General features: G+C 43.8%; 1 protein-coding gene across 1 annotated transcript in view; it reads right to left on the bottom strand.

Moving 5' to 3' along the window:
* The window catches only part of LOC129861935 (disintegrin and metalloproteinase domain-containing protein 10-like), a 48,028-nt gene that overhangs the window by 13,222 nt on the left and 17,902 nt on the right, over positions 1-16,904 (bottom strand). The window contains exons 5-15 of the mRNA XM_055933147.1: positions 14,710-14,810; positions 13,769-13,918; positions 13,523-13,615; positions 13,076-13,259; positions 12,605-12,768; positions 6,419-6,602; positions 5,684-5,834; positions 5,225-5,408; positions 4,102-4,213; positions 2,311-2,531; positions 593-719 (exon numbers count right to left, since the gene is read on the bottom strand). Coding sequence (XP_055789122.1) covers positions 593-719; positions 2,311-2,531; positions 4,102-4,213; positions 5,225-5,408; positions 5,684-5,834; positions 6,419-6,602; positions 12,605-12,768; positions 13,076-13,259; positions 13,523-13,615; positions 13,769-13,918; positions 14,710-14,810 — 1,671 coding nt within the window. The remainder of the gene's footprint in view (positions 1-592; positions 720-2,310; positions 2,532-4,101; positions 4,214-5,224; positions 5,409-5,683; positions 5,835-6,418; positions 6,603-12,604; positions 12,769-13,075; positions 13,260-13,522; positions 13,616-13,768; positions 13,919-14,709; positions 14,811-16,904) is intronic.

Consider the following 16,904-nt stretch of genomic DNA (forward strand, 5'->3'; position numbering starts at 1 on the left):
TTTGGGGTTGCTAGAGGGGGTGTGGAGACTCACCTGGTAGTGGTTTGGGGTTGCTAGAGGGGGTGTGGAGACTCACCTGGTAGTGGTTTGGGGTTGCTAGAGGGGGTGCTGAGACTCACCTGGTAGTGGTTTGGGGTTGCTAGAGGGGGTGTGGAGACTCACCTGGTAGTGGTTTGGGGTTGCTAGAGGGGGTGTGGAGACTCACCTGGTAGTGGTTTGGGGTTGCTAGAGGGGGTGCCGAGACTCACCTGGTAGTGGTTTGGGGTTGCTAGAGGGCGTGTGGAGACTCACCTGGTAGTGGTTTGGGGTTGCTAGAGGGGGTGCTGAGACTCACCTGGTAGTGGTTTGGGGTTGCTAGAGGGGGTGCCGAGACTCACCTGGTAGTGGTTTGGGGTTGCTAGAGGGCGTGTGGAGACTCACCTGGTAGTGGTTTGGGGTTGCTAGAGGGGGTGCGGAGACTCACCTGGTAGTGGTTTGGGGTTGCTAGAGGGGGTGTGGAGACTCACCTGGTAGTGGTTTGGGGTTGCTAGAGGGGGTGTGGAGACTCACCTGGTAGTGGTTTGGGGTTGCTAGAGGGCGTGTGGAAACTCACCTGGTAGTGGTTTGGGTGGGGGTAGTTTAGGGTTGCTGGAGGGAGTGTGGACACTACAGATCTTAATGAAGCCCGCCATCAGCATGATCAGAGCGATGCCCATCAACAGCACTGCCCACCAGTGAGCCTGGAACCAGAAGAAAAACACTAAGAAATGGAGATATATTTTTCATAAACACACAACTTCTAACAACATCTGTCCACTAGAGTCCACAACGAAAATACAATTGTTTTTGTGTTATCCTCCATGGTATTCTTTATGCATGCCATGCGTCTGACTGGTCGGTTGGACGTACTGCCAAATTCTCTAAAACGACGTTGTGGCTTATGGTAGAGAAATTAACATTAAATTCTCTAGCAACAGCTCTGGTGGACATTCCTACAGTCAGCATGCCAATTGCACGCTCCCTCAAAACTTGAGACAAAACTGTACATTAGCATTTTATTGTCCCCAGCACAAGGTGCACCTGTGTAATGATCATGCTGTTTAATCAGCTTCTTGATATGCCACACCTGTCAGGTGGATGGATTATCTTGGCAAAGGAGAAATGCTCACTAACAGGGATGTAAACAAATTTGTGCACAAAATTTGAGAGAAATACATTTTTTGTGCGTATGGAACATTTCAGGGATCTTCTATTTCAGCTCATGAAACGTGGGACCAACACTTTTTTACATGTTGCGTTTATATTTTAGTTCAGCACAACAACACAAGCTTATCGACAACAAAGCTTATCGAAACACGTTGCTATACTCGTGCCGCTGCAGTGCTAGTTGTAGCTGGAGTGGAAGTAGGGAAATGTGCATTTTATGGCTTATAAAAGTGTTGAACAAGGTGTTGACAGTAGGCAGAATTCTACCTTCAGACACATGAACTAGTTCAACATGGGAACACATTGCCTTCCTGTCCTTCATGGTTTCCTTTATGCGCCTGACTGACTTTTTTATCTCTTCAAAATCAGTGAAATACACAGTAAGTCAGAATTACAGTCATGGGAATATAGTGAACTTTTCTGGTCAGCTGACAGAATCAGTCAGTCAGTCAGTAAGCTACGTACCACTATCCACTCAGTCAGTAAGCTACGTACCACTATCCACTCAGTCAGTAAGCTACGTACCACTATCCACTCAGTCAGTGAGCTACGTACCACTATCCACTCAGTCAGTGAGCTACGTACCACTATCCACTCAGTCAGTAAGCTACGTACCACTATCCACTCAGTCAGTAAGCTACGTACCACTATCCACTCAGTCAGTAAGCTACGTACCACTATCCACTCAGTCGGTAAGCTACGTACCACTATCCACTCAGTCGGTAAGCTACGTACCACTATCCACTCAGTCGGTAAGCTACGTACCACTATCCACTCAGTCGGTAAGCTACGTACCACTATCCACTCAGTCGGTAAGCTACGTACCACTATCCACTCAGTCGGTAAGCTACGTACCACTATCCACTCAGTCAGTAAGCTACGTACCACTATCCACTCAGTCAGTAAGCTACGTACCACTATCCACTCAGTCAGTAAGCTACGTACCACTATCCACTCAGTCAGTAAGCTACGTACCACTATCCACTCAGTCAGTAAGCTACGTACCACTATCCACTCAGTCAGTAAGCTACGTACCACTATCCACTCAGTCAGTAAGCTACGTACCACTATCCACTCAGTCAGTAAGCTACGTACCACTATCCACTCAGTCAGTAAGCTACGTACCACTATCCACTCTGCAATGTTTTCATAGAGCTCAGGGTTGAATATGGCCTTCTTCAGTCTGGCCAGAGGGCCATCCGCGTCCACCAGCCGACACTTCATGAACACGTCACAGTAGCCCTTGAAGTCGTTGCAGGGAGACCCCGCGGGCAGCGTGGTGATTTTCTTATTGAAGAACCGGGCCAGTTTCTCTGAGCCTGTACTGCTGCAGGTGTTGGGGTTCACTGCAAGACAAGACAATCAACTAATAATAACTTTTATAGCACTAGTCATTTATTTAACCTTTATTTAACCTTTATTTAACCTTTATTAAACTTGGCAAGTCAGTTAAGAACAAATTCTTATTTCTTATTCCCCGGCCTACCGGGGAACAGTGGGTTAAATGCCTTGTTCTGGGGCAGAACGACAGATTTTTACCTTGTCAGCTCAGGGATTCGATCCGGCAACCTTTACAGTTACTGATCCGACGCTCTAACTATTCATTACATAAATAATCCCAAAGCCCTTTAAAAACCTTGTCATACAATGTAGTTGTCATACAATGTAGTTGTCATACAAGGTGGTAAAAGTAAGGCTGAAAAATTCCAGAAAAGTTACTTGGTTTTTCAGAAAACCTGGATTGGAGTATTCCCAGAATCACGAGGGAATGTTCCAACTGGGAATGCTCCAACTGGGAATGCTCCAACTGGGAATGCGCCAACTGGGAATACTGCAACTGGGAATACTGCAACTGGGAATACTGCAACTGGGAATGCTCCAACTTGGAATACAGCAACTGGGAATACTGCAACTGGGAATACTGCAACTGGGAATACTGCAACTGGGAATACTGCAACTGGGAATACTCCAACTGGGAATGCTCCAACTGGGAATGCTCCAACTGGGAATACTGCAACTGGGAATACTGCAACTGGGAATACTGCAACTGGGAATGCTCCAACTGGGAATACTGCAACTGGGAATACTGCAACTGGGAATGTTCCAACTGGGAATGCTCCAACTGGGAATACTCCAACTGGGAATACTGCAACTGGGAATACTGCAACTGGGAATGCTCCAACTGGGAATGCTCCAACTGGGAATGCTCCAACTGGGAATGCTCCAACTGGGAATGCTCCAACTGGGAATGCTGCAACTGGGAATGCTGCAACTGGGAATACTGCAACTGGGAATGCTCCAACTGGGAATGCTCCAACTGGGAATGCTGAAAAACGCAGCAACTTTGGGAAAGTATCTAGAATTTTGCAACCCTGCTGAAAAGGACTTATAACTACTGAAATATGCCCCTAAAACATGTTAATGTTAACGTCAGGACATAATAACACTGAAATATGCCCCTAAAATGTGTTTATGTTAACGTCAGGACATAATAACACTGAAATATGCCCCTAAAATGTGTTAATGTTAACGTCAGGACATAATAACACTGAAATATGCCCCTAAAACATGTTAATGTTAACGTCAGGACATAATAACTACTGAAATATGCCCCTAAAATGTGTTAATGTTAACGTCAGGACATAATAACACTGAAATATGCCCCTAAAATGTGTTTATGTTAACGTCAGGACATAATACTACTGAAATATGCCCCTAAAACGTCAGGAATCCGGTTAAGAGAGTAGTGCTCACACTCTTTGGGGTAGAGTGACCTGAGGCGGCAACACACACACACACACACACACACACACACACACACACACACACACACACACACACACACACACACACACACACACACACACACACACACACACACACACACACACACACACACAAACAAGCAGGACTCACTCTTCTCGCTACAGCAGACGTGGCACAGCTCGTCAGTCTCGTCCTTGCCCTCCACGCTGGCACAGGTACAGACCTCCAGACCATACTTCTCACAGATGGAGCCAGAGCAGCCCTAGAGGAGGAGCACATGGAGGAGATGGGTCAAACTCAAATTACTTTTATATTTAAGGTGTATTTTATTTTGGAATTGTAGACATGTGTAGCTAAAAGTAGAATTTCAGTAAACATAGGCATTTGTAAGTGAATAAAATAAAAAAGGTTCCTGGTATTTGAGATTAAGTATAAAATATTACAGTCAAGCAGCATCAAGCAATCACTATTTTAAAGCTAGAATCCTTAGTTGCTCCATCCATTTTTTGACTTATAAATTGATGACACATACACCCATTGATTGTTGAAGAATAGAACTTATAAATGCCTCAACTGTCGTACCACATCAGAACCCAACATAGAAGTCTGTTTGACCCCAATGTTTGTAAACAACGCCAACGTAAACAAACACTGTAGAGCCTCATAACATGGTTCAACTATAATGGTTGTATCAGGTATGGTCACAGTCCTTGCATCCATAGCTCTGTCCATGAATTTGACAGTGGTTACATTTATCCGGGTCGATCTGTCCGCTTTTTACCCAAACAGAGGCGGGGTGTTTCAATTACAAGCGTTTTGCTACACTCACATTAACATCTGCTAACCATGTTAACCATGCTAACCAATACAATTTGATTTGATTTGGCACTCAGCCATTACAATGTTTTCCTGTGAGGGAGGGAGCTTCACATGTGGTGACTGATAAATTGGTAGGCAGACAGTAGGGTTGGGGGGGGTTCAGGAAGTACACTGAAATTCAGGAAGTACACTGAAATCCAGGAAGTGCATTGAAATTCAGGAAGTGCATTGAAATTCAGGAAGTACACTGAAATTCAGGAAGTACACTGAAATTCAGGAAGTACACTGAAATTCAGGAAGTACACTGAAAATCCAATTCTCTTTAATGCTTTTCAAATGAGGAACATTTGGAATACTTTCTGAATTGACTGGAATTGAAATGGAATTGACCCCCAAACCTTGAAGGTAGCCAGGTATTTAACTACACGCTTCAGGTAGCCAGGTATCCACTCACCCCATTGAGGCAGACTTGAGTCTCTCCATGGCAGGCGGTGAAGTTGGCCTTGGGTTCTGAGGTGGGGCACTGAGCCGTACCCCCGTTACACATGCCCTGATGGGCACACTCAGACTCTTCACGACACTTCTCATTACGACCCTTATAGAAGCACTCAGGAGTACAGCACAGGCCCTGGCTAGGACTGGGGGAGGGAGAGAGAGGGTGGGGGGGGGGGGGGGGGGGGTGGGGTGGGGTTAAAATAACTAAATGACAGAAATAAGCCTCTGCACACTAACACTCTAATTCCCACTTTAACACTTTAATTCCCATGACATTTGCATGGTAACTAAGTGTGCAGGAGTATCTATTCCTTAGTTTGTGTCACTTCCTGCACCACAGGTTAGAAAGAAAGAAAAACTAGAACAGAATAGCATTGTACTGTATCGCAGCTCTTAAAAAAGGGCTACCTTATCTTACCTGCAGACTTTGTTGGGTTTTAGTTTACACTTCCTGTTGTCAGGCTGCCCGGCGTCATAGCAACACTGGTCTCTGCACTGATCGCTGTATCCACAGTCACACTCCTCCCCTGGTTCCACTAACCCATTACCACAGATGGGCTGGCCTGACTCTGCGTGAGGAGGCAGATAGAACACACACACGTTAGGAAATGACATTTAAAACAACACATTTGATCTGTGACACAGCGTAGATTTCCAAACATCTATACTTTACCAAAATTCCAAGGATTTCCAGGAATCCAAGTTGAAGGATTCCGGGAATCCTCCAACAGTGATTTCCTAAAAACCTTGGAAGTTTCCAGAATTCTGCAACCCCTACACACAGCTTTAAACACCCAAACTAAGGGATAATCCCAAACACCATAGACAGCAGTGGAAACATCCCGACAAAGCAGCTTTAAAGACCATAGACAGCAGTGGAAACATCCCGACAAAGCAGCTTTAAAACACCATAGACAGCAGTGGAAACATCCCGACAAAGCAGCTTTAAAACACCATAGACAGCAGTGGAAACATCCCGACAAAGCAGCTTTAAACACCATAGACAGCAGTGGAAACATCCCGACAAAGCAGCTTTAAACACCATAGACAGCAGTGGAAACATCCCGACAAAGCAGCTTTAAACACCATAGACAGCAGTGGAAACATCCCGACAAAGCAGCTTTAAACACCATAGACAGCAGTGGAAACATACCGACAAAGCAGCTTCCCCTCTTCTTCTCCAGGACCTGGCTGATGTTCCTGACACTACAGACGGAGAACTTGTTGTTGTTGAGTTTGTCTCCTGATGTGGCCCGGGCGTACATGATGTAGTTCCCTTTCTCCTTCTTATCCTGGGTCTTAGACTCCCCCGGGGTGCACTCTGACCCCGAGTCATGCTGTAAGGAGGATGGAGACAAATTTGATTTTTAGAATAGATTTAAAACGTAGTACTACTAATGGCTACCATGTTTGTTGTAAATTACATTGCAAAATGCCTTAGAAGATAGAAAGAATTGTACTCCCAATGTGTGTACACAACGTTATTCTTTTGAATAAGCTGGTAGGGTTGGGTACTGATGCTTGCCGATGGTTTCATAATTATCTCAACGACAGAACTCAGGCCATCAAGGTAGATTGTGGTGAAATCGGGAGTTCCTTGAGTTACATAAAAGGGGTGCCCCAAGGTCCCCCCCCCCCCCCCCCCCACCCGGCCAAACCCTCCTCTAACCCGGACGTCGCTGGGCCAATTGTGTCCGCCGCACTATGGAACTCCCATTCACGGCCCAGGGATCGAACCCCAGGCTGTAGTGATGCCGCAACACTGCGATGCAGTGCCTTAGACCGCTAGGAGGCCTTAAATGAATTTATAATGACTAGTTTGAACGGTACACAAATTGAGCGAGATCCTTCCTACAAATATCTTAGCATCTGGCCTGTTGACAAACTGTCATAAAAAAATATATATAACATGTCACTGAGCCGGTGAGGAAGTTGAAGTTCAAGCTTGGTTTCTTTCTTTTTATTTACAAAGCCCTCATGCAGAAACTTCCTACACTAAGTATACCAAACATTAGGAACACTCCCCCCCCCCGCCCTCAGAACAGCCTCAATTCGTCAGGGCATCGACTCTACAAGGTGTCGAAAGCGTTCCACAGGGATGCTGGCGTTCCACAGGGATGCTGGCGTTCCACAGGGATGCTGGCGTTCCACAGGGATGCTGGCCCATGTTGATGCCAATACAGTCGTGGCACCCTTGTACGTTTTTCAAGTACCTCACAATTTCCCCTGGTAATAAGTTGAAATTGACAAAAGAATTGGGTCACCACAATTCTTTATTTCACTGTTATTATTACAGAACCATTGTTTTTAATGCAGGGCCCCATATATCCATTTAAACCCGATAATTAACAGAAATGGCGTAAAATAATAATAATTGACACCCTGGACTATTTTTATATATTTGGTAGCACAGCCTTTGGAAAAAATAACTGCAATTCAGCGCTTCCTATAGTCCTCAATGAGCTTCCTGTAGCTCTGTACTGGCAGTTTGGTCCACTCCTCTTGTGCAAAACTGCTCCAGTTCTCCCAGACTTAAAGGGTGTCTTCTCCCAACTGCTGTTTCCAGAACCTTCCCCACAAGTTTTCAATGAGATTTAGATCTGGCCACTTCAGAACAGTCCGGCATTTTGTCTTTAACCGTTCCTGGGTGCTTTTTGAAGTGTGTTTGGGGTCGTTGTCCTGCTGGAAGACCCATGACCTTCGACGGAGAACCAGGTTTCTGACACTGGGTCTGACATTGCATTCCAAAATGCCTTGGTATTCTCCTGATTTCATGATGCCATGCACATGTTCAAGGTGTCAGGATTTACCTAGGGGTCATGATTGGGGCTGTACAAATGTTTGGTGTATTTTGAATAATTGATTATGCGTATGTTATATTAATAGAAGGGGAGGGGTTATAAGACCCCTCCCTCCTTACATTTAGAGGGTCATAGACTACAGATTAACAATACAAATTCATTGTAGAGGTTTAGAATTCCACCATTGTTTTTAGTTCTCTCTCTATTTCATTATGAAGAGGCCCCTCTGAGTAATGTGTGACTGTGAAGAAGGAGCTCTGCAGGGGAGTGGACGAGATAAGGCTAGTCAAACATTCCACAAGAAATCAGCTTTGGGGAGTGGACGTTTACTGCTAAGTTTAAGATAACACTAAAAGCCATTGTTTATATGCCTTGGTAGGCAGGGTTTTGGTCTCAGGAGCAAAAAGGTAATGACGTAGTCAGTGACATCACTAAGGCGGGACTTCGGTTTAACAAAAACAACTTGAGACCGTTTATTTGAGGCAGAACTTACTCTGAAACATGCGTGCTGTGTTCCTGTTTGTCAACTTCTGTCTGCGATTGCATTAATAAAGGTTTTTGAATGATTTAATTAAAGATATTGTCATAATGCTAATTTCACCAATGATTGACAAAGAAGGACGTAAGGAACGAACCCTAACAAAGGTCACCGAACCTCCTCCATGTTTGACTGTAGGGAAGGTGCTTTTTTCGTTGAAGGCTTTATTTTGTTTTCTGTAACCATAGAGATGGTGTGCTTCACCAAAAAGCTCTAATTTGGTCTCGTCTGTCCACAGGAAATCCTCCCAGAAGGATTTTGGCATGTTCAGGTGTGTTTTGGCAAATTGCCGTCGGGATTTCTTACGTCTCCCTCTCAGCGGTGGGGTCCTGCTTGGTCTCATATCCTATAACCCCCTTTTCATTGAGTTGGCGACGGACGGTGCGAGGTGAAACTGTCGTACGTTGTGTCTGAAGGTCAGCTGGAATCTGTGTGGCAGATTGATCGAGGAGTTTTCTTCACCAGTCAAACAATCCTTCTCTGTAATCTCCCATCAAGTTCTCTCTTGCGGCCACGCCCAGTGAGGTCGGCTACAGTGGCATGGGCCTTAAAGCTCCTTGATAACATTACGTACGGTGTAAACAGGAACATCAAGGTCTCTGGTCTTGAAGCCTTGAGATTGTCGACGCTTGGCTACAATCTTGTGTCTGACCTCGGATAATTATCTTGATTTCTTTATTTTTTCTCTCTACATGCTCATTGCGGTACACACAGTGACACGAAAACAGGAGAATGAGTCCTTTTCTCTATTTAAACAGCAGAATGAGTCCTTTTCTCTATTTAAACAGCAGAATGAGTCCTTTTCTCTATTTAAACAGCAGAATGAGTCTTTTCTCTATTTAAACAGCAGAATGAGTCCTTTTCTCTATTTAAACAGCAGAATGAGTCCTTTTCTCTATTTAAACAGCAGAATGAGTCCTTTTCTCTATTTAAACAGCAGAATGAGTCCTTTTCTCTATTTAAACAGCAGAATGAGTCTTTTCTCTATTTAAACAGCAGAATGAGTCCTTTTCTCTATTTAAACAGCAGAATGAGTCCTTTTCTCTATTTAAACAGCAGAATGAGTCCTTTTCTCTATTTAAACAGCAGAATGAGTCCTTTTCTCTATTTAAACAGCAGAATGAGTCCTTTTCTCTATTTAAACAGCAGAATGAGTCTTTTCTCTATTTAAACAGGAGAATGAGTCTTTTTCTCTATTTAAAACAGGAGAATGAGTCTTTTTCTCTATTTAAACAGCAGAATGAATCTTTTTCTCTATTTAAACAGCAGAATGAGTCCTTTTCTCTATTTAAACAGCAGAATGAGTCCTTTTCTCTTTTCAAACTGGTTGAATGAGGGATTTTTATATTGCAGGCACCTGCAACTGTCCACAGGTGAGTTCAATTACAAAGTGAAGAAGGTGCCAATTATATTATCCTGGCCATTTTAGGATTTATTCGTGGAATAAGACAACACTTAGTAAATTATTCTGATTTAAAGAAACGGGTAACTGATGAAGTTGAAAAACACAGCAGCGTTACAGATCTTGACACAAACCGGTGCGAATGGCACTACCATTCCCCGTTCAAAAGGCACTTAAATCTTTTGTCTTGCCCATTCACCCTCTGAAATGGCACATACACAATCCATGTCTCAAGGTTTTAAGATCTTTCTTTAACCGGTCTCCTACCCTTCATCTACACTGATAGAAGTGGATTTAACAAGTGACACCAATAATGGATAATGGAAAGTATTCCCGAGCCCTTGACTTTTTACACATTTTGTTACGTTACAGTCTTATTCTAAAATTGATTAAAAAAAAAAAAAATCAGCAATCTTCCCACTATATCCCATAATGACAAAGCAAAAACATTTTTTTTTTGCAAAAATGACTAAACTAACTAAAAAACTGATTCAGACCCTTTGCTATGAGATTGAAATTGAGCTCAGGTGCATCCTGTTTCCATTGATCATCCTTGAGATGTTTCTACAACTTGATTGGAGTCCACCTGTAGTAAATTCAATTGATTGGACATGATTTGGAAAGGCACACACTTGTCTATTTAAGGTCCCACAGTTGACAGTGCATGTCAGAGCAAAACCCAAGCCATGAGGTAGAAGGAATTGTCTATAGAGCTCGGAGACAGGATTGTGTTGAGGCACAAATCTGGGGAAGGGTACAAAAACATTTCTGCAGCATTGAAGGTCACCAAACACACAGTGGCCTCCATCATTCGTAAATGGCAGAAGCTAGGAACCACAAAGACTCTTCCTAGAGCTGGCCGCCGGGCCAAACTGAGCAATCAGGGGAGAAGGGCTTTGGTCAGAGACGTGAGAAACAAGATTCTCTGGTCTGATGTCACCAAGATTGAACTCTTTGGCCTGAATGCCAAGCGTCACGTCTGGAGGAAACCTGGCACCATCCCTACGGTGAAGCATGGTGGGGGCAACATTATGCTGTGTGGGATGTTTTTCAGCGGCGGGGACTGGGAGACTAGTCAGGATCGAGGGAAAGATGAACGGAGCAAAGTACAGAGAGATCCTTAATGATAACCTGCTCCAGAGCACTCAGGACCTCAGACTGGGGCAAAGGTTCACCTTCCAACAGGACAATGACCCTAACCACACAGCCAAGACAATGCAAGAGTGGCTTCGGAACAAGTGTCTGAACGTCCTTGAGTGACCCAGACAGAGCCCGGACTTGAACCCGATCGAACATCTCTGGAGAGACCTGAAAATAGCTGTGCAGCAACGCTCCCCATCCAACCTGGCAGAGCTTGAGAGGATCTGCAGAGAAGAATGGGAAAAACTCCCCAAATACAGGTGTGCCAAGCTTGTAGAGTCATACCCAAGAAGACTCGAGGCTGTAATCGCTGACAAAGGTGCTTCAACAAAGTACTGAGTAAAGTGTCTGAATACTTATGTAAATATGATTTCTTATTTTATTTAAATAAATTAGCAAAAATACACTTTTTGCTTTGTCATTATGGGGTATTGTGTGTAGATTGATAAGAAAGAAAAAAAGCTTTTAATACGTTTTAAAAAGGCTGTAACGTAACTTTATCATCATTAATTCAATTTAGACGTACACATGACCAAACCCGGCTTGGATAACACTAGAGGCCCCTTCGGTCTCCAGAGTTGGGAAAAGCTGATCTTAGTTTTTTAAATCTTGCACCCTTTATGTGGAACAACTCAACAGAGCTCTCTGAGATGTTCTGGTCCCCCTTTGGTCTGTTGAGTAATGATCGGAGACCTCTGATAAATCCAGGCTGTATCACAACCGGCCGTGATTGGGAGTCCTATAGCGCGGCGCGCAATTGGCCCCAGCGTTGGCTGGTGTAGGCCCTCATTGTAAATAAGAATTTGTTCTTAACTGGTTAAATAAATAAAAATGTATGTTTTTCTTAATTATGTTTTGTAATGTTGTATATTTTGTGTTTGATGTATTTTATGCAGGACTCCTCTGTAATAAAGAGAGAGCCTAGTCTCAGTATGACTTCCCTGTCAAAATAAAAGTTTCATAAATTGTCCTCTAAGAAAAAAAAATGTACAGGCTCGTAACAGTTTACACAAACACCAAAACTACAACTCATCTCCCAGACATGACATTTCCTGTTGCATCTCTACATCCAGTAACGACAGCAGATAAACAGAGACAACACAGAGAAAGAAGAGCTCTATGGCTGTGTTTACACGGCAGGCCAATTCTCATCTTTTACCCAAATATTGTCAAAAGACCAATTACTGGGGAGAAAAAAGAAGATTTGGGCTGCCTGTGTATACACAGTCTATGAGATCTCCCATCAGCCTAGATTATCCCAAGTGGCGCAGCGGTCTAAGGCACTGTATCTCAGTGCTAGAGGCGTCACTACAGACCCTGGTTCGATTCCAAGCTGTATCACAACCGGCCCAGCGTCATCCGGGTTAGGGTTTGGGCCTGGGGTAGGCTGTCATTGTAAAATAAGAATTTGTTCTTAACTGACTTGCCTAGTTAAATAAATAATGAATCTAAACTCACAGGCGAGCCAAAGTTGTGTCCTATTTCATGTGCGAAGGTGATGTGTGAGACTTTAGGAGGGACGTGAGAGGCGTAGTTCTGCACTGTGATGATGCCGGTATTCAGGGACTTCTTCTTCCCGTCAGAGTACAGCTTACTTTTCTCACAGATCCCTCCAGAACTCCCTGTGGATACACAGTCAAGTATTAGTGAGCGGTAGGATTATCCTCTCATAATGATGAACCCAATTTGGGAATACAAAACTGGATAACACAAGTTTATCAAATAAAAAGACTCAGCAAAGAAGGGAAAAAGTAGGAGAGATGCTCAATAATAAAAAGAGAGGAATAGGGCTAATTTCATAAGACAGAAAGACTGACTGATTCCATGACAACGTCTGTCGTTCCAGCGTGTAATATCTGCTGTTGATCTACAAGGTGTAAGAAGTGTAACTGTAATGTGTGTAAATAGTGAAAAGGAAGTCTTATGAACCTGCAGGAGCTCCGACCCAGGCCAGGCCCAGGACACCATCATCAAAGTCCCTGTCAGTGAAGACGTAGGCCAGACAGTAGTCGTCATGGTTCTGCTCAGAGTTCAGCTCCAGGAACTTCTCCACGCCGATGTTAGCGAAGCGGAATGGGTTGGACCGGTCCCGCTCATCTGTAGTGGTGTTGATCTGGAGCAGGGAGTGGTCAAATGTTGTGTTGATAAGACGTGGAAACAGGAAGTGACATCATGACAGACAACAGGAAGTGATGGCGATGACTACTGAACTAACAAGTTTAAAGAAGAGAAGAGGGCGAGGGACAGCGGAGACTTTGAATCGCTAAAACGGAATGCACTTTGTGACAACGGCTTTTGTAAAAAAAAAAAGGGTTTTAGAAATATAATTTAATTTGATTGATGCCAGGTCAAACAACTAGGTAGGGAGGGACTCACCCGTATCCTCTTGACCATAAAGCTAATGTTACGGATGCCCATGAAGTCTGTTCCCTGGTAGATGGCATCTATAGCCTTGACGTGACTAGAGATCTGAGAGAGACATAACATACATCAGTATTCACATCATTATTATGGAATAGGAAAAAAACTGCAAACGTCTGAAAGCATTGTTGACATGTTTTCCCATAATCCACTTGGTGTTATTGAGGACTAGTGTGTGTGTGTGTGTATCATCCAGTACACCTGTGCGATAACAGCTTCCCTGGTCTTGTAGTACTTGAAGAATAGGTGGTCTGTCTGGATGAAGAGCTGACAGGTGTTCTTTTCTATCTGAGCCATCCTCCTCTTCCTCAGCAACACCGGGTCACTGGACGCCTCCTCAGAATGGAGCTCCTGGGAGGAGGGGGATGATGAAGAGGAGGAGGATGAGGAGAGAGATGTAAAGGATTAAATATTGTTATTGTAGACCGTATTGTACCAACATTTCCCCATGGGGATAATAAATCCACTCTCTTATATAGTATTATAGTGTTATTTACCCCTTTTGGCTGAAGCTCAGATGAGATGTTGAGGCAAGAAGTTGATGCAATATGCAGTATGTTAGTATCCACTCCAATTAAAAATACTTACACGGAGTATCATCACATAGCTCAATAGAGGAAACAAAGCTATGAGTACTGCATTTGTTTCCCTTCCAGTTCCATGCTTATGTGGCCGATGTGACATGGCTAACTAGTTAGCGGTGGTGCGCGCTAATAGTGTTTCAAATCGGTGACGTCACTCGTTCTGAGACCTAGAAGTAGTTGTTCCCCTTGCTCGGCAAGAGCCGCGGCTTTTGTGGCGCGATGGGTAACGATGCTTCGTGAGTGACTGTGGTTGATGTGTGCAGAGGGTCCCTGGTTCGAGCCCAGGTTGGGGCGAGGAGAGGGACGGAAGCTGTTACACTTACTGCTCCTTACGTTGAAAACCACTATCGTATAATGTGTATGGGTTAAACAATTCCAGTGACTTTTCCAAAAGTCCCAGGTTTTCCCAGAAGTCCTGGTTGAACGATACCAAATGTCCTGCCTTTTCCCTTCCGATTCAGGGAATCTTCCAACTGGGAATTCTGGGAAGTCTAGGGATTTTTGGGGAAAGTTTCCAAAAAAAATTCAACCCTTAAAAAAAAAATGTGTTAAAATCACCTTGTCTGGCTTCTCTATGGCAGTGGCTTGGTACTTTGTCATCCTCTCAAACACTGATTGGTCGGCACAGCCCCCCTCCGGACCATACTTGTGGGGATAGTCTAGGGGAGAGAGATGGACATGAATTGTTTAGATAACATTTTCCACTAAAAGCTCATATAAATCTTACTCACTCTACACCTTGTTGTGTCGTGACAAGGTAGGGGTGGTATACAGAGGACAGCCCTATTTGGTAAAAGACCAAGTCCATATTATGGCAAGAACAGCTCAAATAAGCAAAGAGAAACAACAGTCCATCATTACTTTAAGACATGAAGGTAGGTCAAAGGTCAGTCAATTTCAAGAATTTTAAAAGTTTCTTTAGTTGCAGTCACAAAAAACCCATCAAGCGCTCTGATGAAACTGGTTCTCATGAGGGCCGCCACAGGAAAGGAAAGACCCAGAGTTACCTCTGCTGCAGAGGATAAATTCATTAGAGTTACCGGCCTCAGTAATTGCAGTCTAAATAAATTCTTCACAGAGTTCAAGTAACAGACACATCTCAACATCAACTGTTCAGAGGAGACTGCATGAATCAGGCCTTCGTGGTCAAATTGCCGCAAAGAAACCACTACTAAAGGACACCAATAAGAAGAAGAGACTTGCTTGGGCCAAGAAACCCGAGCAATGGACATTAAGCCGGTGGAAATCTGTCCTTTGGTCTGATGAGTCCAAATTTGAGATTTTTGGTTCCAACCGCCGAGTCTTTGTTAGACGCAGAGTAGGTGAACCAATGATCTCTGCATGTGTGGTTCCCACCGTGAAGCATGGAGGAAGAGGTGTGATGGTGCCTTGCTGGAGACACTGTCAGTTATTTATTTAGAATTCAAGGCACACTTAACCAGCATGACTACCAAAGCATTCTGCAGCGATACGCCATCCCATCTGGTTTGCGCTTAGTGGGACTATCATTTGTATTTCAACAGGACAATGACCCAAAACACACCTCCAGGCTGTGTCAGGGCTATTTGACCAAGAAGGAGAGTGATGGAGTGCTGCATCAGATGACCTAGCCACAACAATCACCTGACCTCAACCCAATTGAGATGGTTTGGGATGAGTTGGACCGCAGAGTGAAGGAAAAGCAGCCAACAAGTGCTCAGCATATGTCAAATCAAATCAAATATTATTGGTCACATACACATATTTAGCAGATGGTGTAGTGAAATGCTTGTGTTCCTAGCTCCAACAGTGCAGTAGTATCTAACAATTCACAACAATACACACAAATCTAAAATTTAAAAGAATGTAATTACGAAATATATAAATACTAGATTGAGCAACGTCGGAGAGGCATAAAATACAGTAGTATAGAAAACAATATATACATATGAGATGAGTAAAGCAGTATGGAAACATTATTAAAGTGACTAGTGTTCCATTATTAAAGTGGCCAGTGATGCCAAGTCTATGTATATAGGGCAGCAGCCTCTAAGGTGCAGGGCTGCATAACAGGGTGGAAGCCAGGCAGTGATGGCTATTTAACAGTCTGATGGCCTTGAGATGGACCGAGAGACCGCTTCTGAAATGGTCCACCCACGCACAGTGTGGTGAAGAAGGCGCATATTGGTAAAAGACCAAGTCCATATTATGGCACGAACAGCTCAAATAAAACTGTTTGAATGATGTCTGTGAGTATAACAGAACTCATATGGCAGGCAAAAACCTGAGAAAAATCCAACCAGGAAGTGGGAAATCTGAGGTTTGTAGGTTTTCAACTCTTTGCTTATCCAAGATACAGTGGAAATGGGGTCATGTTGCACTTCCTAAGGCTTCCACTAGATGTCAACAGTCTTTAGAACCTTGTTTGATGCTTCTACTGTGAAGTGGGGGCGAATGAGAGGAGATTGAGTAAGGTCTCTCCCAGAGTGCCACGAGCTGAGCATGCGCATTCATGTGAGAGTTAGCTGCGTTCCATCGCATTTCTGAAGACAAAGGAATTCTCCGGTTGGAACATTAATGTTAAAAACATCCTAAAGATTGATTCTATACATCGTTTGACATGTTTCTACGGACTGTAATGGAACTTGTTGGACTTTTCGTCCGTACTTTCCGCTGGACTTGAACGCGCGAACAACAAGGAGTTATTTGGACATAAATGATGGACTTTATCGAACAAAACAAACATTTATTGTGGAACTGGGATTCCTGGGAGT

This window comes from Salvelinus fontinalis, chromosome 9, assembly GCF_029448725.1.
Source record: "Salvelinus fontinalis isolate EN_2023a chromosome 9, ASM2944872v1, whole genome shotgun sequence".
In the NCBI taxonomy this organism is placed as follows: Eukaryota; Metazoa; Chordata; class Actinopteri; order Salmoniformes; family Salmonidae; genus Salvelinus; species Salvelinus fontinalis.